Raw genomic sequence first — 27,249 nt, 5'->3', positions numbered from 1 at the left:
ACAACGCTGTGTTTCTTTATTTATTTTTCTGTTGTCATAGGATAGATCACAAGACAGAGATCAGCAGTCCCAGTACACAGTGTGGCTTGGTTAGTTTCCAAGGGAACACAATGGGCAGGTGGAGCAGGCTCTGGTGTGAGTTTCTGCTCAGATGACCTTTGACTTCCGGCGTTTGCATCCACGCTGTGCATTATCCCTCCTTGCTCTTTGACCTGCAGCCCCGCTGCCCCTGCACCCTTCCATCCGTCTCCACTCTGACCCTGACAGGCAGGGATAAGAAACTGCAGTCTGCCAGATCCACACCAAAGAGCAGAGAGACAGAGACACCCTCACCCTTTCCGCTGCCTGTTCCCTCGGCTATCTCCTGCCGGAGACCAGCTTCCGAGAAGAAAGGAGTCCTGCGGTCAGATGAACTGGGCTTGAGATTGAAGTCTCAGAAGCAGGGAAGGTGGATGAAGGGCTCCAGAGCCTACGGGGTTATTGCTCAGAAGAAAAGTGAGGAGCTCATTCCCCAGAGGCAAGAATTCCTGGGTGTTCCGTAAAGGGTGGGGCAGATTGGGGCTCTGCAGTGGGCACCCTAAAAGGAAAAGGAGGCCTGGAGGGTATACCCTGAAGGAAGGCAATCTGAATCTCCAGCTGCAAACAGACCTAAACTGGTGGGATCTGGAGCAAGTTTCTTCTGAGAGTCCACAAAGAACAGCAGTGAAGATGGTAAAACTGTCTCAGCCCCACGACTGCTGGAGACTCCGGTCTAACTCTCCCTCAAGCCAGAATCCAGAGATGGGACTAGGGCTCCTCAGGGACAGCAGACTCCAGAGAGCAAGCAGAGACGGAGGGCACAGGGTGCTGACAGCAGCATGGGAGAGGAAGGAAGCGCACAGTTCACAGAAACAATGAAATCTACGAAAGACCAGTCAGCAGACACACACGGACACGGCACAGACACGGCACAGAAAGGGTCCGGAGCCCAGCTGCAGTGAGAAGGGCTGTGAGTGTTGCGTCATTAATACAGGACCGGGGTTAGTGGGGGCAGGGAGAGGCGCAGGGAACACGCGTTCTTGGCTGCTCCTAGGGAAAGATCTGGTACGAAGTAGCCGGTTTTTCTCAAGCCTCAGCATCAGCCTCTGAAGTGTCAGGTAGCTGGCCTTTGCTTCTGGAGGCTGTGGAGGCAGAGAATTTACATGACAACCCCGGATCCTTTCTGGTACCCCTACCTCATCCTCTCTCCATCTTTAGCATAGTCCCTTTGCCCACGAATCCCATCGATGGCATGCCCTTGAAACCCCCAGGTCCAGTGAAGAGCAGACAAGGCCGAGAGGCTGGGAAGGCAGATGGAGGAGTGTGGAGTAAGGGTGTGTGACTACAGATCACTTGTCTTGAAGATATCCATCCCAAAGGTGGATGTAGTGAGCCCTGCTCTGCTGCCTGGGGCTGTCACGTGGAGATACAGGCACTGCAAGGAATTAAAGCACTATACAGGTACATGGCTGTACTGGCTCCAAGACAGCTTTTTGTATTTTGGCTCTGATTTTGAGACAGGATCCATGTAGCCCAGGCTGACCTCAAACTCACTATTTGCCAGGGTTGATCTCGAACTTGTAATCTTCCAGCCTCTATCTCCCATGGGTTGGTTTTACAGGGATGTACCACTATGCCTGGCTTTTTTTAACTCACAACTTAAGCCAAAGTTATGCACTTGGTTGTCATGTGTGGAATCTGGAGCAGAAGTGAGGCTATGAATTGGCTTTCTTGCCTTTGTATATATCCCGGGGTCTGCCATCCGGGACACAGTTGAGAAGGTGTTCTGGGTGACCCTAGCCACAGAGGCCTGGATTTAGGGCCCATCTTGTCACTTACTATCTGTGCTGGGTAGTTTTGTGAGAACTTAACACAGGTTGTAGTCATCTGAGAAGAGGGGACCTCCATTGGGAAAATGCCTCTATAAGGGCAGGCTGCTGGCAAGCCCGGAAGGCATTTTCTTAACCAGAGATTGATAGGGGGAGAACCCAGCCCGTTGTGGGTGATGCCACACCACACTCGTGGTACGAGGTTCTATTTTCTTATAGCAGGCTGAGCAAGCTATAAGGAGCAAGCAAGTAAGCAGCACCCCTCCATGGCCTCTGCATCAGCTCCTGCCTCAAGGTTCCTACCCTGCTTGAGTTCCTATCCTGACTTCAACATGGAGGCTTAGGGCAAATAATCTTTTCCTCCCCAGGTTTTTTTTTGTTTTGTTTTTTTGTTTTGTTTTGTTTTGTTTTTTGACCATGTTGTGTTATGTAAGCCAGACATAGTAATCCTAACCAGGACCCCATCTGAGCCATCTGAGTGGCTTTCCCTGACTGCAGTCTTTCCCATTTCTCCTGGTAGCTCCGGAAGGTGCCTATATGCCCTGCTGACTGGAAGCTTTGTACAGTTACCATGTATTCTCTGGCACACCCAAAAGTGAGCAATGGAAGTGAACACACGGTGGGCCCCAAGCGTTGAGGACAGTGGAGGTACGGGGAGTAGGAGGGACATGTATTATTCTTAACTACTGTAGAGCAGTACTGGAGTTTCATAATAAACATGGTGTGGGGGGGATCTGTGTTTGTGTATGTGTGGTATGTTTGGTGTGTGTGTGTGTGTGTGTGTGTGTGTGTGTGTGTGTGTATGTGTGGTCTGTGCTTGTGTATGGTGTGTGTATGGTGTGCGTGTATGATATGTGTATCGTGTGTGTGTTATGTATGGTGTGTGGGGTATAGTGTATGTGTGTGTGTGGTCTGTTCTTGAGTATAGTGTGTGTATAATGTGTGGTGTGTATTTATATAGTATGTGTGTAAGTGTGTGTGTATGTGTGTGTGTTTAAGTGGTTTTCTGGATCGATATTGGAAGCCATTCTCGATGTCACTTTAATATTGAAGTGTTTCACTAAGTGATTCCTGCCCAAGTCCTGTCCCTGGAGTAGCTGGGACAGTACTATATGAGCCTGACCCCAGGCTGGTTGGAAGCCCTGATTCCCTATGATTGTTGTGTTTGGATAAAGACTTCAGTGACTCTGTGACTGAGCAGTCCACTTCCTCCCCACCTCTGAGAGACGTAAGAGCAGACTGGTAAGAAGACTCGGGTGCTATGAAGAAGTGGGCATGTCCCTGCCCAGATTCAGTGAAGACAGAATGGGAGTATCTACCTTCATGCTGGAGGCTGCACTTCAGTTCTCTGCCTTCTGGGGCTCCGCAGCTGGAAGGGAAGGCAGAATGATGTCATGTGAGGCCCCACACCTGCTCTATGCTGAACCCTTACTCATGGATCCTAGGATCTGGGGTCATTAAGATGTGGTGCCAATCCTTGACATGTGATGGTTATAAGACCTTAGGTGAAAATGGCTACCTCCTGGGGCTTAAACACGGGAAAGATGGAGTCTGTCTGGCAGGAGGCAGGCGCTCTGCATACAATGACTGTCACCCATCTAGTGTTGATGAAGAGCTAACATGACACGGGTTCTGAGAACCCTTTCCTGGCACCTCAGAGGCATGTCTGCTAAACCCCAAAGTAGCTCATGGCACCTAGTCCAGTCCCTCCCCACCCCCAAAACCATGGGAAGACTCTCTCCCAGCACTGTTTCCCAGAAGTTACCGTTTGTAGTGATGAGGTTCTCCACCTGGGCCTCTTCATCACCTGGAGCCCTATGACAAGTGGAAGCACTGTCACCGAAGTCCAGGGCAAAACACAGAGTATCCCCCTATCTCCCAGAGACCAGGAACCCATTCCCTCCAACACCCCCTGAAGGATTCACTCCACCATGGGACAAGGCGAAAGAAACAGGATTGATACGGACAAAGGCAGAGAACTTATGGGTACCCTTCAGTGTCTGCCCTGAGGTGGGGGTTGGGTGTGCCTAACTTCTGAGGTCCATAGACACCATGACTGTTTTAATGAATGGGTATAACTTATACTGTGTGGTAAGGAGGCCAAGCATCTACTCACAATGCAGAGCCTCAGGAAAAGATGAGAAACGGGCCCAATGTCTCTCTCTGTCCTGCACCTCAGAGTGGCCACCTGCCTTCTCTCACAGCAAGCCTGTCTGTCTCCAGGGACTCTAAACAAGGTTCTAGCACATTCCTACCCAGGAATTGACATGTGAGGCTGCTCCTCCATGTTCTGACCTCTGCTTTGTTCCAAAGTCACTTGGAAACCCCCAGATTCATATCCCAGTCTCCAGTCTTCTTGCCCAGACAAAAGAACACCCACGGGGTTCATTCCATAGACCTCTCCCTGTCCCCGAGGCCTCATCACCCTTACCTGGGTTTCTGATTAAAACTGCACTTGCACCTGCGACCTGAAACACAAAGAAACCATGCAAGGTCGCATCAGCTAAAGGTCAGGCTCCAGGCCTGGGAACACAAGACCTACCGTGAATTTGTACAGGCCAAAGGCATAGCCATACACAGGCACTGGATGCCCACACTGCTGCCCAAAGCAAGCCTGGGTCAACTGAGGTGAGGTTCTGTGGTTGACTGGGTGCTGTTTGTGGGAGGGGGAAATCTTTGGGAGTTGGGGCCAAGCTAACCAAAGTGGGTTTTGGGGACAGGTCTTGGAGGTAGTTATATCCTGAACTTTCTGCTTCCTGGTCCGTCTTAATAGGAACAAGCCACACACGTCTGCTACCACAAACCGAGCTCCTCCACTATGCCCTTCCACTATGATGAACTTTGCCCTCTCATACCATGAGCAAAAGTACACCCAGCACCACAGCTCATGGAGTGGAAACACAGAGACACATTGCTAGGAGCATGGTGTGAACAGCATCTGACTCCTGGGATGGCCAAACCCCTGCCTATCTATGCAGCCTGCTCTTCTTAGCTCTGTCTGTTCTCACCTACAGTCTCTAGATGCACCTTCCTTGTTTCACTGAGCACTTGCTACATCCCCAGCCCTGTACTGATCCTGGAGATACCATGAAGAGGCAAGACCGTGCTTTCTCCTTTCCCACAGACAAAATAGCTAGGTTTGTATACTGTCCCCATCTGTCCAGCAGCCACAGAAAAAAAGGAGCACACTTACTTAGGATGAGAAGTATCCCGACGGAGAAGAGGACCACAGCAAACACCAATCCCCCAATCCTCAGGGTCTGGTAGTCTGCAAAGGGACCAGAGGTGAGAGGAGGAGAGGGGCAGGGCCAGGAGAACATGCCTGTTCCTCCTGCATGGGGCCACATCCCGGGGCGGCTGAGCTCACTCACCATAATAGAAAGGATCCTTTTCTTTCTCCTTCTCAGCTGCTGGGAAAGACACAACATGGTCAAGAAGAAGACAGCCATGCTTCCTGTAACTTCTCACCTGCTCCACAACCTCCAGTCCCCACAAAAGGATCCTTGTGAAGGGGGCTCACTGGGCAGAGATACTGGAGATCATAGGAGACGGGCTTGCTGCACTTAGGGCCCTCGCCTAGGGCAGGGATGACGTGAAGCCTTTGAGACCCCGGGCTCACATCATACCATTCATTTACTCCAAAAGGCCAAAATGGGGAAACTGAGACCAAGTGGCACGGGGGGGGGGGGAGCAGTAGGGGGGCGGACTCATAGCTTGCACATAAAGTCAGGTTAGTTACAGTTTAAACCACAATTCCACAGGAGCCCAAGGTATCCGGAGAGATTAACAGAAGGCCAGCTGAACCCTTGTGGGGAGCAGTGAGGGGGGTGTGCAGGGATCACCTGAAATAGGATCTGTTGTCCTTTCCTCTGCTGACAGTAAGAGCTCCTGACCAGATGTAAAGATGCCTACAATCTCTTAACCCAACTGTCTGAAAGGGCCAGAACCTTCTACCAGAAAGGGCTGTCTCTGCCAGCCTTGCACAGCAAGACCCTAAAGGACACTTACCACTAGCCAGGACCACGGGGGCCAGCAAGCTGCAGAGGATCAGCACCGTCTCCATAGTGTCTGGGGGTAAAGAAGGGAGACATTAGTCCAGGGACAGAAGACCTTTGTCTTATTTAAGCTGTCACCCTGATGGGGGCTCATGCCGTGCTGGGAGCTGTGTGGCTGGTATGCAGGTGTGACCTGAGGCCACTTCAAATCACTGGGACCGAAGCCACCTGATAAGTGGCCAATCCTATTAACACAGATGAGTCAGAACACTTAACAGGCACTGTGTTAGGTCCACACTGCAGGCCTGAGACCAGAAGATTGCTGATAGTAAATGCCCTTCACAGAGGGAGCGGCAGGGCCCAGGTCAGATGATGGCTCAGGAACTCATTAGCGTGGGGCTTCTGGGAAAAAATTTTGCCTTCCCAGGGGTTTTGGAGATGTCTCGCCAGTGTCCTCCTTCCAGGTCATCTCTGCCTCATTAAGATGTGGGGCCCTGGGTCCAGCTCCCACAGTCAACAGCCTACCAGGAGGTCTTTTAAAGATATGTGTATATGTTATGTGGGAATGTGTGTCTATGTGTGCATGTGTGTGTCTATGTGTGTATGTATGCAGGTGTCCATGGAGGTAGGAAGAGACAGGCCAACAGATCTGGAGCTGGAGTTACAGGTGGTTGGGAGCTGTCTGACATGGGTTCTGGGAACTGAACTGGAGTCCTCTGGAAGAGCAGTAAGGATTCTTAGGCACTGAGCCATCTCTCTGGCCCCTAGGAAGTGTTTCTATCAGCTGATGGGTGGAGGACTTTCTGTTCCCCAAATGATATAGCAAACCCAGACACCCATATCTGACCTTAAGTGACCTTCCTGTTGCTGTTTCCCTGTCTTCTCAGCTTCCCCTAAAGGCCCCATCACTAAAGGTGATAATTTTTCTGACCTTAAGTGTCCTTCTTGTTGTTTCCCTGTCTTCTCAGCTTCCCCTAGAGGCCCCGTTGTCTGAATGTGACAATTGTGTAAAGGTAATCTGGACAGAGGTTTCTGAGCATCAACCCCGGATCTCTCCTTCCACGGAAGTCACTGAGTGCTCAACTTGAACCTCAACAATTCCTTGGGATGAGGTGGGGACCCCCATGGGACACATGAGCAGAGCTAACAGTAGAGTAAGGTCAGTTTGCTCCACCCAGGAACATGTACCAGTGGCGTTACAGTTTCACTCTCAGAGTCAGAAGAGTAATACAGAGTGACAAAAAAGATGAAGGCAAATCAGGAGCTCCCAATGCTGCTTAAACTTTTCCATGTAGGGTAAGCCTGGCCTCAGCCTGACACCTAAAACGGCCAGGCCCACACTCATTCTAGCAAGCGACCCTGCTGCCATTCACCAGTCAGAAACCAGGGGGCAGCAGAGCTTCATTCAGAACCATTCCCAGACGGAGTCCTGCAGGTGTCAAATCACCCACTGTGAGAACATACACCTTGCTCGCCTTAAAACTGTGCTTGACCCAGATAACCAATAGCACGGCTTAGTGTGACTCCGTGCATATGGAAGTGTTTGGGAATCTTAGTAGGCGCATGCTGTTGCATGCGGAGTCACAAGGCCAACTTCAGGTGTCTTCCTCAACCCCTCTGTACTTTATCTTTTGAGACCGGGTCTCTCACTGTACCTGGAACTGTTAGATTCTGATTTGGGAGGCTGGTGCGCTAGCCAGCAAATTCCAGCCATTCTCCTGACTCTCCACCTTCTCAATGCTGAGACTGGAGTTAGGTGTCACTCCACCTAAGTTCCAGCGATCACACTCAGGTACTCACACTTACCGACTGAGCCTTCCCCCAATCCCTAGTATAGCTTAAAAAAAAAAAAAAAAAAAAAATATATATATATATATATATATATATATTTACAGGCCTCTTGGACTCTCCTTAATCAACATTGTTCTAAAGATTTATCCATATTATTACACATAACTGGGGTTAATTCATGTTTAATAGGTGGCAATTCATTGTGAAGGCAAATTGTGTACTGATCGATTCTCTGTTGATGGGCATCTGGTGTCTTTAACATGACATGACTAACTCTACGTGATACGGTCATGAACACTCACATGCATATTGACAAGGCACACATACAGTCGAGAGGTTTTTTGTTTTTTTTTTAAACAACTTAGCACACCAGTCTCAGATGGAACAGTTTATATTGCTCATCGGTGGAAACACTCGTTCTGGACACCACCAAACACTCGAGGTGAATCAAGTACTCTACTGCTTAGTTTCCTTTTAAAACAAACATGGCTGGACCCCTTGGCCAGCCTCACACAGCAGCCAGGAAACGACAGCCAAGAGTGAGCATGGCTCTGAGGTCACTGCTTGGGTTACAGACTGTCAGTGCTGCACACTCTAAGTCATTCTTCGCCCGGCCATTCCCGTTCCATCATCCGGCCAACACCATGTGACTTCTCTGTCGCCCTAATCAGTATTGACATTATCAGAGATATCTGAATTTGTGTCAATTTTGAGGCATAAAATGCAGTGTTAATCTTAGCATTGGGGGTTTGATATTTCCTTGATGGAACCTTCATCTTTTTTCTATTTCAAGTCATTTTTGACATTAAACCTCAGTTACTGAGAATTCCAATATCTCCTCTCAGCCTTCAATTTGTCTTTTTATGTAAGAAGTTTTTCTTTCACATTTTATTTATTCAGTGTGTGTGTGTATGTGCGCACACGCGCATGCCACAGCAGGTGTGTAAAAGTCAGATGACATCTTGAGGGGAGATTGTTCTCTCCTACCTCAGGGGGTCAAGCCTGGTGGTAGGCTCCTGAGCTGTCTTGCTGGCTCTGTCTGCTTTTAAAATTTGTTTTCTGGTGCACAGAACTTCTCAGTTTTAAAATGACTGCATGTGAGGGTCTGTATCTCTTATTTAAGACACTTTTTCACACTGTCTGGCCACATTAAAGGTTTGTTTGTGTTTTCGTTTTCGCTTGTTGTTGTTTTTCCCAGAGTGGTCTTAAGCATCTGGATTTAAGAAACCCTTAGCATCTGGAGGAGTGGCTGGAGCCACGGGTGTGCACCACTGAGCCCAGGTAAACTTGAATTCCACTCAGAACTGAGGTATGAGGTGGGGGCCTGAATCTTTTCTCCCGTTCTGATAACCAGACGTCCCAGAACCATTAGGAACCGCTAGCCACCTTTCCTGAGGTATGCCACCTTTCCTGTGGTGTGCCACCTTTCCTGTGGTGTGCCATGCCGCTGCCACAAGCCTGGTTTCCACTTGGCTGTGTGGTTATTCCCCAGCCCTGTCTTGGATGTATTGGTTACTTTGTCTCCATAATATTCTTCTTACTTTCTATGGATTCAGTTGCTCTTTGTCAACTGTGGTCTGAAATTATTCAATGAGAAGTTCCAGAAATGAATGATTCATACAGTTTATAGCACACCATTCTATGAATCACGGTAAAATCTCTCATTGTCCCAATCCATCCTGCCACAGAAATGCAAATCACCCTTTTGATCCCATCTATCCACACTGTATGTGACACCACTACCTGCCGTCAGTCACTTGGGAGCACCTCCTTTTTCGTCTCAACTGTTCTGTATCATGGCCCCTATGTTTAAGTAACTCTCTCTAACATTAACAGACTCAGATAAGGGGGAAAAGGCTGTAAGGTGTTTCTTCAGGCAAGAAAATAAAATGAGATACACTGGGGAAAAGCCATATTAAAGAATTGTTCTCGAAGTATGATTTTTATGGTGCTGTTAAGATCTGATTGTGCCTGGCTTGCACTAAAACTTTATCATGAGTAGATCTTATAGGGAAACCAGTATACTGAATACAAGCTGGTTTCAGATGCCAGTGATCTACGTGGTCTTGGGATGTATTTCCTGGGGACTGTGGTAACTCATTAAATCCTGTATGTCTGTTACCACAGCTTTTTAATAATCTTGCTGGGCTGTAAGAGAGCCTTCCATCTTCTCCTTCTCTTCATCTTTTTAGAGTATGTCACTCTTCTGGACATATACTTAAACAAAGGCATCTGTTGCTCAACATCACTTAAGATGCTGAGATTTTTTTTATAAGAACTCTCCTGTCCCTAGCAGGAGGGGTTGGGTAAAAGCTGGTATATCCCTGACTCCAATTCCTCCAGATTCACGCATCCTTTAAGTTCCCAGGACCTTGTCAGTAGTCTCTCGTGAACGTCATATCTTCACATAGCTCTTAGATCCATTCAGGGTACCTTATAAATTATATTATTTTAAACATTAATGTATTTGGTAGTATGGAACAAAACAATTGGTTTTTATCTATTGGTCTTAAATACAAAAATCTTAAGATCTCTCACTTCTAATAATTTACCTGTACGCCTTTGGGTTTTCTCTGTACACAGACTTTACAAATGATTGAGTGAGGGTCTCCTCTTTCTAATTAGCACACAGATTGTTTCTGCCTTGTTTTAGTGCAGGGAGTCAGTAAAATTCAGTAGAGAAATAATGATTATACATACCTGCGCACAAACTTGTTTTTTTTTACTAATTAGCACTGGCTTTAAATGGCATTGTCAGGTTTTGAAGATTCTGCTTTAACACTGGGTCTCCAAGACGCTTGTTCTACGTTAATTACGAACAAGTGATGTATATACATCCTCTCCTGAGTGCTTCCTAGTCTGTCTTCCTAGACTATGGCTCAGAACTGTGCTGGGCATCTTTATTGTGTTCTACAAATCATCTGGCTGCTCATTCACATTTTCAACTTCCTTGCTTTTCTGTGCTATATGCTGGGTAATTGTTTCAGAATTATTTCCTTTCTCCCTCTAACTGTGTTTAATCCGCTGTTTCTTACATCCACTTAGTTTCCTATTTCAATGATTATATTATTTCTGGCCGTTCCAGTTGGTTCTTTCTCTAACAGGGTGGTCATTTCATTAGCCTTCCCTGATCACCCATTTTTATGATCTCATTGTTCCCTTTCGACATTTTATCTTCTGTATCTCTTAATTTCAAAATCCTGAATTCGTGGCTTTGGTTCTGTTGGTTTGTTTCTTTATTTTGGTTTGGTTTTCAAGACAGGGTCTCTCTTTGTAGCCTTGGCTGCCCTGGAACTCACTCTGTAAACCAAACTGGCCTTAAAACTCACAGATACCTGCTTACCTCTGCCTCCCGAATGCTGGGATTAAACGCTCCGGGTCCATTGCCACTGCTCAGACTTCCTTCAAAATCCTGAATTCTTGGGAGCATAAATAGATTTGTAGCCATGTGGTTTTTAAACAGTGATTTGGCTTTTCTTGCTTCTCTCCTAACACACACACACACACACACACACACACACACACACACACACACACCATGCACACATGCATGAACGTGCGGGCACACGCTACCTTGGTTTAGTAGTCTTTGCCTGTGAGGTCTAATTGGTTGTATTTTAATCTGTGGGAAATCCTGAAACTTTGTTTCCCTTTTCCCATGGGGACTGAGAGTAGCCAATACCAACATAAGGCCAGCTTAGCCTCTCTCAAGGGTCCTCAGCTTAATGAAGAAGTCATGGGCTTGGTCCCTAATCCTGCTGGGTTCGGCGCCTATTGGCCTCAGGTCGGCAGTGACGCCGGCCGTTCAGCAGTGATGCCGACTGGCGCTGACTCTCACTGTCTCATGTTAGTTCACACTTTACATCACTGTGCCACTTTGATTCCATAGGATTCCAGTTGGAGGATTTATTTTGGTTCTGGAACTTGAGGTGTTGTTTAGTATATAGAGAGGAATGACTGGTAAGGGGGTGTCGTTCTTCCTTCGGGTGGGGCAGGCCCTGAGATTCTTATTTTACAGTAGACACATTTCTCAGTCACTGATTTAAATATACTGTTCAAGGAGGGAAATAAGTCGTAATGTGTAAAATCTAACTTTTTCCCTCCCTTCCCTTTTGTCAAATTTATTGTCACTTTTAGATCAAGTTCTATCTCAAGTTCCATAGTTAAATTATAATCTGAGCCTGGGTCAGAGGAGACCAGACTCAAAGGCAGTCTGGAAGGAGGATGGAAATGACATTCAAAGCCCTCAAATGTGGCTCATGCATACAATCCTAGCACTCAACAGGCTGAGGCAAGAGGATTCCTGTGAGTTCTAGGCCAGCCCAGGATACATAGGTCATAAGTAAAATTAAAAACAAAAACAACAACAAAAAAAACCGATTCTTAGGACCCTTGATGCAAACACTGGGTCTTAGGCTCAGGAGAAGGATGGATAATCTGGACTCCTCAGCCTACAGCAGACGGCTTACTGGGCAGGTTGAGCCCCTCCTGGAGAAGACAAAACTCACCCATATCAAGGACTCCAGACTACCAGGTATAGTGACCATCCACTGTCATTCCTGAGAACCTTCAACAGTCACATCCACAGATGCTCAGCTCAGGATAAGTCCACAGTTAAATCCTTCAGAGGGACATGGATCCTAGATCTGCAGGGGATCGATAAATGATCCCGATTTTGCTCCAGCTACCGAGGAGACACAAGGCTTTGAGAGCAAAGACCCTGCTGTTATCAGTAAGGACAGTGGGACAGGAGACCTGAACGTGCCTGTGGAGAAGTTAACATTTCAGCCAGACCTTGAGAGGAGATGGGATCTGGACAGACGGGGGGGGGGGGGGAAGCAGTGAGCGGCAGCCATGGAAAGAAGGCACAGCAAACAGTACTCATTCCAAGTTCAGTTTAAGTCGAATCTCATGGTACTTCATTCAACACTGGCTGTCTATAGGGTCTTCCTAGAAGGCATCAAAATGAGGCTGGGCCCACTAGTGTATGACTTAAGAGGGGACTATGACAGCTACCCACCAAATGTTTTCATCTCCAGTGCCAGACACCTTCCACAACAGTGAATAATCCTGGCTGGGCAAAGCATGACGGGTGGATGGGCAGTGAGAGCCCCAACACGACAGCTGGCATCAGACTCTGGAGCCTCGAGGACGCCGAGCTCCGGGGTGAAGCCCTGCCCTTGTATTCTAAAGCAAACGTCTGTGATCAGGTTGCAGAGTGCTGAAAGAAACACTGTCATAACTTGGAGAAGTAGCCGAGTCTCTATCGTTCTAGCTGCTGCTGGGGCCTGGTCTACACCTCAGTCTTCCTCTCAGCTCGAGTCTCCTCCAAGGCTGCCTCTTGGCACTCGGAGCACTTTGAAAGATCACACCGGTGGTACAGCTGGCTCTGGCTGGGAGTGCAGTGGACAACTACACACACGGAGCCTTTGAGGGGACACAGATGCCTTTGTTTCTGTTAACCAGGGAATTCTATCCTGACCTCCCTCCATGGTAGGACCCTGGCTTCTTCTGGCTTTTCAGTCTCGCATTCCTTTCTTCTCCTTTACAGGGTGGGAACTGGAGCTCATCTGAGGTTGGATGGCGTAGATGAGGCAGCATATTAATCTCATTCCAGAGCCAGAGTTTAGAGAACAATAGGAGAAGGGAGGAATTTTCAGGAAAGGGAATAAGCTACACAGAAGAGAATCGGGTCAGGAGGGAGGCTCCAGACTGTTCTGTCTCAACATGCATATGAAAATGTCTTGTTTTGTGTCCCTGGACCCCTGCTTAGAACCAGGAGGACCTGGCTGGCTGGGACAGGCAACGTAAGAAGTCATCACTACTGGAGATGAGGGTTCCATTACATCATCACTGCTGGAAATGAGGACTTTATTACATAATCACTGCTGGAGATGAAGACTCCATTGCATCACCACTGCTGGAGATGAGGACTCCATTACATCATTGCTACTGGAGTTTAGGACTGCATTACATCATTGCTACTGGAGTTGAGGACTACATTACATCATTGCTACTGGAGTTGAGGACTACATTACATCATTGCTGTTGGAGTTGAGGACTACATTACATCATTGCTGCTGGAGTTGAGGACTACATTACATCATTGCTGCTGGAGCTGAGAACTCCGTCATATCTTATCATTCTGGTCTCCGCTGCTCTAGACCAGACCGTTCCATCAGATCTCGCACATCTTTCCACTTCCTTTCCATGGTCCAGTCTGTCTGTCCCGAGGCACATACTGTGGCTGACAGCCGCTCTGTGTTAACCTCCTCTCCTGCTACCCCGCCATTTGCACAATCACCCACTGCATGTGCAGAGTATGAAATCAGAAGAGTTCTCCAGCCGCTCTCTTTCCATACTGAGTCACATAATTTCACTTAATTGCTGGGTAAAAGCCGCTCAGAAAGAGAAGACACCGGCTGGTGATACAGCAACACACTGCGTTACTTCTGATGTATACCAGAATGCCTGGTGTACTCCGATAGAATTTGACAACTGTCTCTCTTTACAAGGCAAAAGTTCCAAATGACATGACATTTCCTCACCCTACCTGCAGACTCTCCTCAGTTCCCTTGCATGGGGCCTGTTTGCCTTCCTACAGGCTCAACCTGAGCCTAGACAATGCACCTTAGGATCACCATGGCCAGCCTGAATATCCCAGTGAGATGGCAGGCAGACATACCCAAGAAGGGGTGGCCTTCAAAGGGCCACAGAATGTCTGGGCACTGTGGCTTAGGGCACTGTGGCTTAGGCTCACGGGTTACCTAGGCTGATAGAGACTATGGGGGCACAGCTGAGCTTTTCATATCTCCATGTCTTTCAACAGAAATGCTACAATAAAAGGATGGATCATGTATAGCACATAACCAAGACGAAGAGTTTCCAGATGAATGTGGCATCTCAGCAGGCCAGGCTAGGATATAATGAAACCAACATCTGCCTTTAATTTTGGAAAATCTAGGTCCAATGAGAGAGGGCCCTGATTCAGCTGCCAGTCATGGGTGAGTAGGGCCTGGCTCATGAACCCATGCCTCTGACCCTGCCAGCCGGATTTGATGAACTGAGGTTGGGAACAGCCAGCCTTGTATCAGGAAAGGCTGGGCAGTAGTGGATAGTTCCTGGAGGCAGCCTGACAGGCGCCAGGGCAGGGCAATGAGAGGCAGAGGGGAAGCAGCTGACAGGCTCCTTCAACTGGAAAATGAGCTTGGGTTACAGATGAAAGAGAGAAGAGGCAAAGCGGCTGTTGCTGGCGTCTGGGACAGGGAGAGAGGGAGTTGGCCCGGAAAGAGCCTCTGAGAGAAACAACTTAGCCCCTAACTCACTCCCACAGAGGAACAAGGCTGAGAAGGCCTTAAAGGAGCATACCCCTGCATGGGAGTTCAGGTTAAGACACGCAGAGCAGGCCATTCCCCGGTTCTTTCCTAACAGTGACTTCCACTGTTTCAGGCATGGAAGGACTTCACGTCTCTGCTCGCATGTGTCTGGCCAGCCTGGCCGCTGTTTTAGCCCTTGGCTTGTTTGTTGTCTTCAACAGCTTGGCTTTGCACTATTTGCAACCCTGACAGGTGACAGCCGCTCGGCCCACCACATATGCTCTGCAGCCAGAGTTATGGCAAAGGACAGTTCCCATCATCCCTTTACTCCCTTGTGGGATGAGAAGAGGGTGTCTGAAGGCCCTGAGTTAGCATCACACACACACACACACACACACACACACACACACACACACACACACACACACATTTTACAGGGAGAAAAAGTGAGCAGAGAAAGTGAATGAGAGCCAGATTCTACCCTTCCATCTTGCCGTCTGCCTCTCCATTCGTGGAGAAAAAGTAGTCTCCCTGCTATGAGTAAGCTGCCCTTGTGGAGAGCCAGCCCCACATTTGAGCTCCCAGATCACACAGGAGGGTTCCTATGCCCACGGTGGGTGGGTTACCAGCATGGTGGCTCTATGCCACTCTCCTTGCTCCTCCCCCATCCAGCAGGCTAAGACCCTGAGACCTAACTGCCCACAGAGGGGGTCTGATGAACTCCACAAGAAAGGGCCTCCGCTTTTCCCAGCCAGGCTCCCAGAATCTCGCGCTTCATCCATATTCACACCAGAGGGAGAGAGGGACCGCAGAATTCGGGATGTCTGCCAGCTCACCCTGAGTGGGAACTGAGAGCGGTTTGCTCGGGAGGGTGATTTTGTTTTTTCCCAAATGGATTACAGGCCCATGAAGTTCATTAGGCGAGGGTGGGAGTGTGGGGTAGGCAAGTGCAGAGTCAGCTGATCCATCCTGTCCACTTCTCAAGGCTGTACAAAAGGCCAAGTGAGATAACACGTGGGAAGGGTTTCTGGAAACAGCAGAACTCTGTTGCAGCAATCGGCAATGTTTATCAGGGGCCCGTGCCATGCGAGGGTGGTTCTACGCAGCTTACAATCCCTTCGACAGTCCTCAGAGTGGTCACCATGATGAGTATTACCCTTAGACAACAGGCCGACTGAGGAGAGAAAGGTTTGTTACTTTCCACTAGCCCAAGGTCAGATTCAGTCCCAAGTTCCCTGACCCGCAAGTCCCCATGGCGACCGCTCAGCTCTCCTGCGTCTGCCACTCAGGACGTGTGTCTCAAGAAAGCAACTGGAGGTCTAGAACTTTCCTCCTGCGACTGTAAGAAGAGGTGATGGTGATGTGGTCTCAGGTCTGTGAGAATGGATCCTGCGACCTTTGAGTGGGCACCGTTGCTGTCTTGCTTCCACGGCCACATTTACCACGACTATCTCCTCCTGGGAGGGAGTCTGGCCCCCTTTTCCCTCAACTGGTTGTCTGTTGAAGAGTGCCCCTCACAGTCTCACTGATGGCCAAAAGGAAAGAGTAGGGGACTTCAGTGTCCACTTGCTACCTGAGATGTCAGAATCAAGGAAGGAAAAGCCCGGTGATAAGATGCAGGGCTGGAGGTATGGTGTGTGTGTGTGTGTGCATGTGCGAGTGCATGTGTGCGTAGCTAACCAGGAAAAAGAAGTTACAGGCGACAGGGAAAAGGTTCTGACGGGCACCAAGCCATCTGTTCCCCAGATAGCAAAGCCTACTATTCTTGAAGATCAGCTCTATGACTGACCATCCCTGGCTTGCCTGGTTGAAGACAGGTTCCATTTCAGCCATTTGCAATGAAAATAGATTGGCGTGGAGCCAGGCATGGTGGCACACACCTACAATCCCAGCATTCAGGAAGTGGGGGAGGGAAGATCAGTAGTTTGAGGATATCGTCAGCTACATAGTGAGTTTGAGGACTCGGCTACACAGTCATCGCATGAATCACGGGTTGCATGAGACCCTAGCAGAGAGAGCAGGGACCCCGGCTCAGCTGCTGACACACTACTAGTTCCTTAGGCACCTGCTGTTGGGCTCATTACTGGTAGTAAGCCTAGCTCTGTCCTCTCCTCCCGTCCTCCTTTTCTACCCTTTTCCTGGAACCTCTCCCTTTTTCCTTGCATTGTCCCATGACCACTAGACGGTTCCAGTGTCGTACACTGACACAGGGCAGGGTGGGCTCAGCCCATAGCTGACACTGGCTCCCCCAGCTATTCCTCCAGGAATAGCAGCAGCTGTCACTAGGGCTCAAGCAGGCAGTGCAGGAGTATGTCGGAGGAGGAGCCAGGGGACAGTGGTGCTGGTGAGAGCAAGGAGGCGCTCTCACTGAGGGAAGTGGGAGAGGCAGGCAAAGGAGGGAAAGATGGACCTAAGGCTGGCCCAGGGACATTGTCCCCATCAGAGACCGAGCCAGGAAGTGGACAGAAAGCACAGAGGGAAAAGCAGACCGCAGAGAAAAATCTGTGTATGAGGAAACTCCAAGTCTCCACATCCTCCTCCTCCTCACAGGGTCACACCAGGCTGCCCAGCCTCCTCTGCCCTGCCTCTGGCTCCCTGGTTACCATGATGCTCCAAAGAGCAGAGAAAAGAAAACACACCAGAGTAAAGTTTGCACAGGCAAATTCAACAGGCAGCTGCTGAGGCCAGGAGAAGCATCTCACACCGTTCCCTGGCAGCCAGGCAGGGTTGGGCACAGCAGTATGAGTAAATTGTAACTGTCTTCAGACACACCAAAAAAAGGGCATCAGACCTCATTACAGATGGTTGTGAGCCACCATGTGGTTGCTGAGATTTGAACTCAGAATCTCTGGAAGAGCAGTCAGTGCTCTTGACCTCTGGGCCATCTCTCCAGCCCTGCAATAGACATTTTAATGTGTGCCTAGGAGAGTGGGTCCTAGGGTGCCTAAGGCAGGCCATGTTCACTCCTCTAAGATCTGAGGCTATTCCTTAAGTGTTTCTGGTACTATTTTCCTGGGCTCAAGGAGCTTGATGTATCAGGTCAAAGACTCTTATCCTTTACCTGAAGCTGGACCATGTCCCCGACAGGCTGTAAAGGCTACTGTTCACTGGAGCTCAGCTCATAGTAAACACCAAGGAAAGCAACAGACCAGCAATTAGTAGCCTTCCCTATGGGGTACAAAGTGACTGATGACCTATGTTTCTTCTGGCAAGAATATTAGAACATGGAGCTGAGATGAAAGTGTCTTTGCCCACAATACCAAAGGTTTAAAGTCAACACATCTACTTGTGAATGAGAAATCTTTCTGACGCCAACAGTGGCTGATGCCTTAGCCCAGAGTATAGCCAAATTGATTTCCATATGGCTGAGATACAGAGAATCATTGTGGAAGAGGCTGTGGTTTCAGAAAGAATATTCACTTTATCTTTCCAATACCCATGGTCACCTAACTGTCCAGATATCTCCCTTATCAGCAAGAGTTCTGCACCAAGCAAGAGAAACGCACAGCCTCTGCCAGATGGAACTATGATCTAACCATGTCCTCAGGCTGCCCACTGCCTCCCTGACTCCAGTCTGGTTCTATGCCTCAGCTGTAGTCACCTTGAGAGCCACATCCCTTTAAGTCTGTCCCCTATATTCTATTACCTACAGGGCTGGTACAACAACCTGCCTCATTCTGCAGCTGCTGTCTACAGCTTTAACCTTTTCCTCACTCTCATTCCCAGATGATGAGATGACCAGGGAGAACAGACTGATGTGTGAGGATGTCTGCTTTAGGGAGTGGAGGGAGCACAGCTCTAATGACAGGGGCCAACTGTGTTGCTGGAGCACGAATGTGTAGAGAGCTAGTGCTTTGGACGTGGCATGATGAGATCACAGTGACCCTTACCCAAACCCACGCCCCAGTATTTCCTAAGGAGAAAATACTGGCCCAATCCCAAGAGCAGAGCCCCTACAGTAACCTGATCTGTGCAACAGTCATCAAAACAAAGATACATTGTTACAGCCAAGAGGAACCCAAGGAGTCCTGATAACTAAATGCAATGTGGTCTCAGGGAGGTGAATCCTGGGACAGAAAGAGGGTATAAAAGCTGCACAGAGTGTCAGCTTTAGTTTATAACATCTCAGTGGTAGCTGGAATGCAGGAGAGACTGTGGCACGGTAAAGTAAAATCTTTATTGGCTTTTTTTAGTGTATTTTATTTGCACACAGAAGCTGTGTTCGGATGAAGAAGGTACGGGAGGCCTGTGCTGTCCACCCGAGTTTTCTGTAAATCTGAAACTGTTCCAAAAGAAGAAAGCTGTTCCTTACCAAATTTGAATATTCAATTTAAAAAAATCAAATCAGTCCCCCATCTCTATTCATCCCTGGCCCATTAGCTCACTTTCCTGGCACAGGGAAAAACACAGGTGTTTGCATGCCACATGCTTCTGCAATAGGCAGGGCACAGCTGGTTCACTGCCATAGAGCCAAGAGCCAACCAAGGCTTTTAAACCTACCTTTTACAGCAAGTATTTTGGGTTGGGATCAGAGACCCCTAATAGTTCTGTGTCCTATTTGTTTGGCCTGCATTTCAAATACCCATTGGATAAAAAATTAAATATCAATTCTCCAGCTTAAGAGCCTGGCCTAAAATGACTGTTCTCTCTGAACACAGTCCCCCAACCCCCATGCCAGCACCCCAGAGCAGAGCCGATGAGACAGTGCAAAGCTGGCAAGGCGAAAGAAAGGATAAGGGGTCGTGGCATTCTGATAGACCTGGAATCCTGGTGGCCTGAGTGACTTTGTCTTGAATTCCTTGTGGTATTCAGAAGAGAGCTGGGCAGTCTAAGAACGGGGCAGTGAACCACCTCACTTCATGGCTGAGTCTTCGTGACTGGCAAGGGTCCAGTGAGTGGGGGTTCTTCTCCACCATGCCTCCTTCATGGACTAAGGGAACCCCGGGTCCCCAAGACTCAAAAATATTACTCTAAAAGCCCGGTCCCAAATCCAGTAGGTTGTGTGCAGGCTAGAGGTCCAAGTCTCACCTCACACAACACTTGTTTCTTTAGGAACCTTTACCTTTAACCTGGAGTTACTTCTGGGAGACACTGACCACAGAAAAAACGAGAGCAGACCTGGCAAAGAGACCAGGCTTCTTCCTCAGAAAGGGAACAACCCATACCCAGGCACCTGACGAGAGCTGCTCAGCATGAGTCAGAGAGACAGGCCCTAGCATCCCACCTAGTAGCAGTTTGGGGACCCTTTCTGTCCCTGGGTAACTGCATGTACTTCTAGCAATTCTAGGTAACCAGTTGAATTGTACAGAAGCCATGGACTGAGTGTGACTTGGCCAGTCACGAGAGATATCACCCCCCTTCTGGGTCCACAAAGAGCAGTCCCAGCAGCAAAGACAAACCTGAAGTTCACACCAGGCCAGGGGCCCAGAGACCAGTCCAGTGCCATCTTTCTCACATGCAGATCACATTCCAGGGGATTGCCATCCTCCTTCTGCAAGCTGCCCACTTCTGGAAGCACATCTCTGGCCTTCACGGTTCTATCTAAGTCTTCATGGGTTCATATTCTTTCCCAGATGTGGGAAGGAGATAAAAAAGACTGCCTGGGTCTAGATACCCAGAGTGTATGGAGGATGAGAGACTCTTGACTTGACCCCATTTGTCTGTTTTAGGAAACCTGTTCCTTTCCTTTTTACCTTGTGCCATCATTAGCTGATTCCCAGAGTGACACAGTTCACATATGTGAGTATGTGTGTGTGGTGTAATTAGTTAACTGACATTTCAGCATCACTGTCTCTTTAAGTTATAATCCACCCTAAGCTCAGACACCTGAGAATCTCAATGGCATATTTTAAGCATTTTGAGGCATTTCATCACGCTTCCCCCAACCCCATGCCTTCACTCCATCTCAACCATCTGGGTCTCATCAAACCCCAAAATGGGGCAGTGAATAAACTCTCTCTGTTAACCTCAGCCTTTTGACATCTTGCAGACCACCAAGAAAGAGATCATACATGGAAGAGAGGAATGGACACCTTAAGAGTGGGCCAGGTGGGAACAAGGGCAGGCTGACTCCACCTATGGGCTCGCTGGACTTCCTCCAGGTGGCCTTGCCTTTAATGGGAGAGGAGGCATGATGGTGACATTATCCTAAGGACAGTAAGATGGAGTCATCATCAACATTGCTTTATGCTCTGCAGAGCTCGCCCATCCATCTCTAAGTTCATTTGACATTTAAAGTTTTTTTTTTTTTTTTTTTTTTTTTTTTTTTAAAAAGGAAAGCCTCAGAATGATTCTACAAAAGCTGTCACCCCACAACTCCACAGGTAGGAGTGCATGTTCTAGAAAGTCCTAAGGGTTTACGGTGGGCATCTGGAGGGTCTGAAGGGTAAGACCTGTCACTACTCGGTGACAGATAGCCACACACAGGGCCTTTGACAGGACCAGACTGGAGGCGAAAAATGTGCAGACGACAGAGTGGCTGAGAGGATAGAAGTTAATAGGCCATCTCGGGGGCGAGAGACGGCTGTAGAGGAAAGTGAGAAGCTGTGTGGAAACATGTACCACCTGCCTAAGTGTCAGGGAGAGAGGGTTATGTATGTGTGAGGAAGGGATTGTGCACGAAAGTGTGAGTGTACTTGTCCGAGAGTCGGGGAGCCTTCCTGTGGAGGAAGAAGGCCACTGGGAGCTTACAGGGTCTTCCTGAAGGAAGACAGAGGTGAGGTAAGCAGGCAGGGGTAGGGACAGGCCAAATCATTAGACCTGCCTGAGCAGGAGTGAGTAAGAAAGCATGGCTCCACAGCTCTGCAGGGTTCTGAGAAACCCACAGGGCCTACCGTATTGGAGGGACTTGGCATTTGTTAAAAGAGTTAATGAGTAAAACCTATGGCTGGTGTTGCTCACGAGCTGTGGAGGACAGGAACGTCACTAAGACTCCAAATAGAACTCCTCGGTCTCCTCTCTGACCCTTTCTACCCAAACCATGATTCTTGACTGGGCAGAGGCAGTCCCAACCCGATCCCTGGGGCTCAGACCTCTTCCTCCCCTCTGCCTCACCCCAGCCAGATATCTTTGTGACAGATGTTTTCCTACACTCTTTCCAAGCTGGCTTTATATTTCCAGGGTCAGAATTTCTCTCCATCCCCATTTTAAAACAGAGAAGATGCTGCTAAGCCGGCTCCTGGTCAGAGAGGTCTGGAAGATGGAGATCCAAGGTGAGGGGTGTTCTTAAACCCTCTAAACTATCCAGAGGTCTTCAAAGACCCACTAAATGCTGGTCCTGGCTTCACACGCTGCAGCCCTTTAGGTTCCTTAAGCCTTTTAGGCTCATGTATGTCCTAGCAGAACAGACAGGTGACTCATGTCCAGGAAGCCCCTCCCCCATCCAGCTCATGAGAAGTAGAGCTGACCTTAGCTTCTCAGACATTGCCTGGCCAGTGGTGAAAGAAAAGCTTTGTCCAGAGTGGCCAGACAGTCCCCTTTCCAGCTCAGTTTAGCAGCACCCCTCCCACCCACCCCCACACATTGGTATCTACAGGGAAAAGCAATCTTTTTCAAGATTCTAGAATCCACACACATTTAAAGGGAGGATGTGGCTTGGAAACCAATACCCATGGACCAGTTCAGGAATAAATGCCTACGATCTTGGAGGCCTCAGGTTACTTGTGCACAGACCAAGCCATTTTTAGGTTGTACCAAGAGACCTGTGGTGTGTCCAACAGGATATCTGTGGAATAAATGCATCTGCGTTTGGGAAGCACAGCGCTCAGGGGTGGACCAAGGAGCAAGAACCTGTTTGTTTGTTTTGTTTTTTGTTTTTTTTGGGGGGGGGGGAAGAAGTGGGCCCAGACTCTGTTTCCTGTGACTTCTGTTTTCCCAGAGCACTCCAGAAAGGGCATATGCCCCCCCCCCCCCGTTAGGTGGTGATCTTTGTTAGATTGTGATCCTGGGGCTACCTGGCACTATCTGTCTTTTGCAGTCTACAGGAAGAAAGTGGAGGTTGAGGAATGATGCTCTGATTCATGGGGCATAGAGAGGAGAATCTAGGTGTCTATGTGGGTTGATTTCCCAAAGGCTGTGGGGGGAGGGCTCAAGATCCAGAAAATTGTCCTTCTCACCTCTCCTTGCCACATCTTCCAACACACCTACAAGGGGACTGTCACTTTGAAAGGGACATCTCAATTTCCAAAGAACTGATAGCCACCAGGGAAAAAGGTATAGGTCAAACAGTGTGGGATCCAAAATCTTGCCTAAAAAGGTAAGCCTCAACCATTGCCACTTATGGGGGCTTTGCCTCAGTTTCCCCATCCATGTCCTGATCTAATTCTTTCTCAGGCTCTGAGGTCAGGAACTGTGTCTTGCTCCTCACTGTCATGTTTCCAGAACTTTAGCACACAGTAGGTGCTTAGAACCATTCAATAACTGAACAGAATGAGCTCTCAATCAGTCCAAAGGTCAAATGGAAACTCGTCCTCAAGTTCCAGCCACCTGAGGACAATTGCCAGTGTCCTTGCAATTCAGCAGCCCTTGGCTTACCCTCCCAGAGTCATAGAAATGACAGGGGTGGGGGTGGGGACAAGCAGGAAGCAGGAAAAGGCGGCTGGGGTAGAACCGAACTCCACACACATATGAGAACTCTGCCATCTCTTGGCTCCTCTCTGTCTGTCTGTCTGTCTGTCTGATATATATCTTTGTCTCTCCCAGTCTCTCCCTGTCTCTCTCTCCCTATCTTTGTCTCTCTGTGTGTCTGTCTTCTCTCTCTCTCTCTCTCTCTCTCACTCACTCACTCACACACACACACACACACACACACACACACACACACACACATGCGCGCACACACACACACACATACACACATCTTTACTCATACCAGGCTTCCCTCTCCCCCACAGAGCCTCCTGTAGTCAGAAAGGACTGTGGGGGTCAGGGAAGGAAAAATACAGCCTAGAGAGATTTAAATCCTGGTACCTATCGGAAGGGGTCCTCTACAGTCTGGGAGCTTTTGTTTTTCTTTCTCCTGCAAGGTCCCTGGGAGATGTCAGAAGTTCCCTTCTGGGCTTCTTTTTCTTTATACTCTAAGTGTCGAGAATAAGGCTGAACAGGAAGAAGACCACTCTGTCTGCTTGGCCTCCCTCAGCCTGGTGTGTGTCTGTGTTTGTTTGCATGTGTGTGTGTGTGCGTCCATGTGTATGTATGTGTGTGTGCTGGTAAAGTGATGGTTTGTGTTACAGGTGGAGTTTCTGCATGTACACATAGAGTGACGGTTGAGTGTAAGTGAGATGCACTTGGTACAGTTAATGTGTATGTGGGATGGGGTGAACGTAGTTTATTGGGTGTGGGTGTTATATGTGTGTGGTATAGTTGGTGTGTGTGTAGTATGTAGGGTGTGTGATGTATTTGACATTTATGTGGTATGGTGTGCATTTGGTGTCTTTGGTTTTACGTGTTATAGTTTCATGATGTGTTCCTTGGTGTACATATGTTATGTATGTCGATTATGTGACAGGCATGTGAGGCTGTGACGATACTGTGTGTAATGTGTGAGCATTTGTGTTTGTGGGGCTTGCGGTGATGGGATGGGTAAAAGGCTATGCAATTTAGACATGGGGTGTCCTTTAAAAAGCCAAGGGTAACCAGTATCTAAGCAACCATGTTGGGGGGAGGGGAGGCAACTGGAGGTGAGGAATGGGCAGAAAATGGAGGGAGGTTGAAGTGGAGGGGTTTCCATGGCAACCATGAGACAGGTCACGTGCAAAAGGCCAAGTTGGAAAACAGATACACACATTCATACATCTACAATATGAGGGCAGCCAGAACAGCAGAGCCAAGGGTCCTTGAGAGGGCTGAGATGCCCACTGGTCCCTCTACAAAGCTGGAAATCCCAGTTCCAGCAGTGCGGGAAGACAGGTGAGACAAAAGGAATAAAGACAGAGGTTACATCCGTGGGGCCAAGCCTTCAGTCACCACAACCTCTGGGTCTGGTGGCAGCTTGACTGCTGCCCGTACTGCCAACCTGACTGTTTCGGGGAGCAGGCGCCCAGAGACTCAGGCTTTCAACCAACTCTACAGGAAAGCCCCGGGCTAACACAAAGGGGGAGGCTCCGCCAGGGCCAGCCCGGGTGGGGACCGGTGGAGATAGGGTACCAGTAGCCCTGGAAAGAAAATCCAGCTGAACAGACCAAGAGAAGGCCATGCAGTCAGATGAACCCCAACGCCATCGACAGGGCCCCTTCTCCACTCCCGCAGCCCACGCCCACACCCCACAAGCACCAAGCCAGCAAATTCCATTTTGTGTGGCTCATGTGTCCACATTCACATCCAGCTCCATTCCCGGGTTCTCGCGTCTCCAATCCCCGCAGGGTCTCCAGCTTCCGAGTAACAAAGGGAGGCTCCTCTGTTAAAGGGTCCTCTTTCCTTCTGGAGATCCTGTTGCAGGCTCAGGGCAGCCTCGAAAGCATTTTCCAGACACCAGCATCGCCCATCGCCATTGCCTTCAACCCCATCCCGGGATCCTTGGCATTCGAAAGCTCATCTACTTGTTTACATCTCCAAATCCGTTTCCCGCCGCCCAGGCAGGGACCTGGGCACACACCCACCGAAATAAACAAGACTCGGAGGAACCTGGAGTTGGAGTGACGGGTCCCCACCCAAGCCTCCTCCACTCGAAAGAAGGCATCAACTTTACCCACCTCCCCTGCTGCTCACCTAGGCGTTGGGTCCCCTCCGAGCGGATCCCAGGAGGACTAGCAGAGTCCCAGCAGCCGGGAGTGGCGCGCTGGGGGCAGGGCGGTGGGCGCGGCTTGCAGCTTTCCCGCCTCCCAGAGGGGGCTGTCTGACTGGGCTCCCGGGTCGCCCGATCCGCTGGCTTCTGGGTCCCCTCGCAGACCCCTGTGCTGTCGCCCGCGCCCTCCTCTCGGCGAGCTCTTCGCAAAGGGAAGTGAGGCTTGAAGAAGCAACAGGAGATGCGCGCGGAGGAGGCGCCCAGCGCCCGAGCGGATTTGCCAGCAGCTGTTGCTTTTGATTTTTTTTTTTTTTTCTCCTTTAGCAAGGGTTGGAAATGAGCCAGACCAATAGCGTGACAGAGCTGTTGTCTTTTGGAAATAGTAAATTCATAGGGGGAGAGGCAGAAAAATAGGAAATAACGAAGCCACCTGCAACCTGTGTTCTTCGGGTGTGTTGGCAATTAGCATGAATGGGAGCCAGAGGTAGGTGGAGTTGTAGAACTGGTGGGCTGTGAGGACAAGTCTTTCACCTGAACCAGGGTTTTGCTGTCCAGAAGCCCGTTTCAAAATCACCCATTTTCAACCCTAAGTCCACCAGAAGGCTTTAAGGATAGCTCTTCCCCAGCCTAGTCACTAAGAGTCAAAATTCGAGATGACAAATTAATTTGAAGATTTACAAGTCCTAGGTCTGCAATCCTACCTGTATCGTCAGTTTGAACACTCACATGTGGACTGTTCCTTTCTCTAACCTAGGAAAGGGGAGGTGGGACTAACTCCCAGCAAGTGTTCCACTGACTGACTCTAAGGAGAGCAGAGCTTGTAAGAAGAGACAGAGGTCAGCTCCCCCACCAGGCTGGTATCCAGGAAGCCCTGCAGTGGGAAAGACTGGTCTGACCATTCAACTGAAGAGATGCTGAAGGGAGGCTGGCATAGCCAGTGCTGAATGGTTGAGGAAGAGCAGCTGTCACCAGCCAATTCTAGGTCTTATCACAAGGCCTTCCCAACAACCCCTACTTGGAAATAATGGGCCCTGATAGCAAGAGCTCGCCCTGCCTCTCCAGTACCACAGTCCCAGGCCAGTTTCTCATTTAGAAAAAGAGGAGGAAGAGGAGGGGGAGGAGGAGGAGGAGAAAGAAGAAGAAAAAAAAAGAAGGAAGAGATTCATGGGTCTCTGGGTGTAATGGTACCCAGATTTTTTTTTTAAGATTAATTTATTTATTTTATGTGAGTATGCTGTCACTCTCTTCAAACACACCAGAAGAGAGCATCAGATTCCATTGCAAATGGTTGTGAGCCACCATGTGGTTGCTGGGATTTGAACTCAGGACCTCTGGAAGAATAGTCAGTACTCTTAACCGCTGAGCCATCTCTCCAGGTCATGGTACCCACTTTTAATCCCAGCACTTGAGAGGCAGAGACTGGGGAATTTCTGGGTTTGAGGCCAGTCTGGTCTACAGAGAGAGTTGTAGGACAGCCAGGGCTACACAGAGAAATCTTGTCTCAGAGAAGGTGGAACAGAGGAAAAGGAAGAGGAGGAAGAGAAATAAGAGGAGGAGAAAAGAAAGAAAGAAGTAAGAAA

At 49.0% G+C, this 27,249-nt stretch overlaps 1 protein-coding gene across 4 annotated transcripts; it reads right to left on the bottom strand.

The window, feature by feature from the left end:
* On the bottom strand, positions 1 to 25,919 carry LOC308431274 (FXYD domain-containing ion transport regulator 6). Of its 4 annotated transcripts, none has more exons than XM_080930636.1 (8): positions 25,638 to 25,919; positions 5,856 to 5,915; positions 5,219 to 5,257; positions 5,041 to 5,115; positions 4,279 to 4,315; positions 3,613 to 3,662; positions 3,167 to 3,216; positions 1 to 1,160 (listed from the first exon to the last, which is right to left on the bottom strand). In XM_080930636.1, exons 2-7 carry the CDS (start codon positions 5,908 to 5,910, stop codon positions 3,188 to 3,190), a joined length of 285 nt encoding a protein of 94 aa, XP_080786762.1. In that variant the 5' UTR covers positions 5,911 to 5,915; positions 25,638 to 25,919; the 3' UTR covers positions 1 to 1,160; positions 3,167 to 3,187. The 4 variants fall into 4 exon arrangements, with proteins under 4 accessions (XP_080786762.1, XP_080786764.1, XP_080786761.1 ...); XM_080930638.1 differs by having other exon boundaries at positions 5,219 to 5,254; positions 25,638 to 25,918; XM_080930635.1 differs by having other exon boundaries at positions 25,654 to 25,917.
* Between the last annotated feature and the right edge of the window lie 1,330 nt (positions 25,920 to 27,249).

Source organism: Micromys minutus (assembly GCF_963924665.1).
Source record: "Micromys minutus genome assembly, chromosome: 16".
NCBI classification, from domain to species: Eukaryota; Metazoa; Chordata; class Mammalia; order Rodentia; family Muridae; genus Micromys; species Micromys minutus.
This window is presented reverse-complemented; position numbering and strand designations above follow the sequence as displayed.

Bases quoted from the DNA above. Each gene is read 5' to 3' on its own strand.
- LOC308431274 (XM_080930636.1), bottom strand. From the start codon at position 5,910: ATGGAGACGGTGCTGATCCTCTGCAGCTTGCTGGCCCCCGTGGTCCTG. The intron at 5,258-5,855 runs GTAAGTGTCCTT...TGTCTTTCCCAG, and splicing joins CCCCGTGGTCCTGGCTAGTG to CAGCTGAGAAGGAGAAAGAA. The intron at 3,663-4,278 runs GTAAGGGTGATG...CACTTGTCATAG, and splicing joins AGTTTTAATCAGAAACCCAG to GGCTCCAGGTGATGAAGAGG.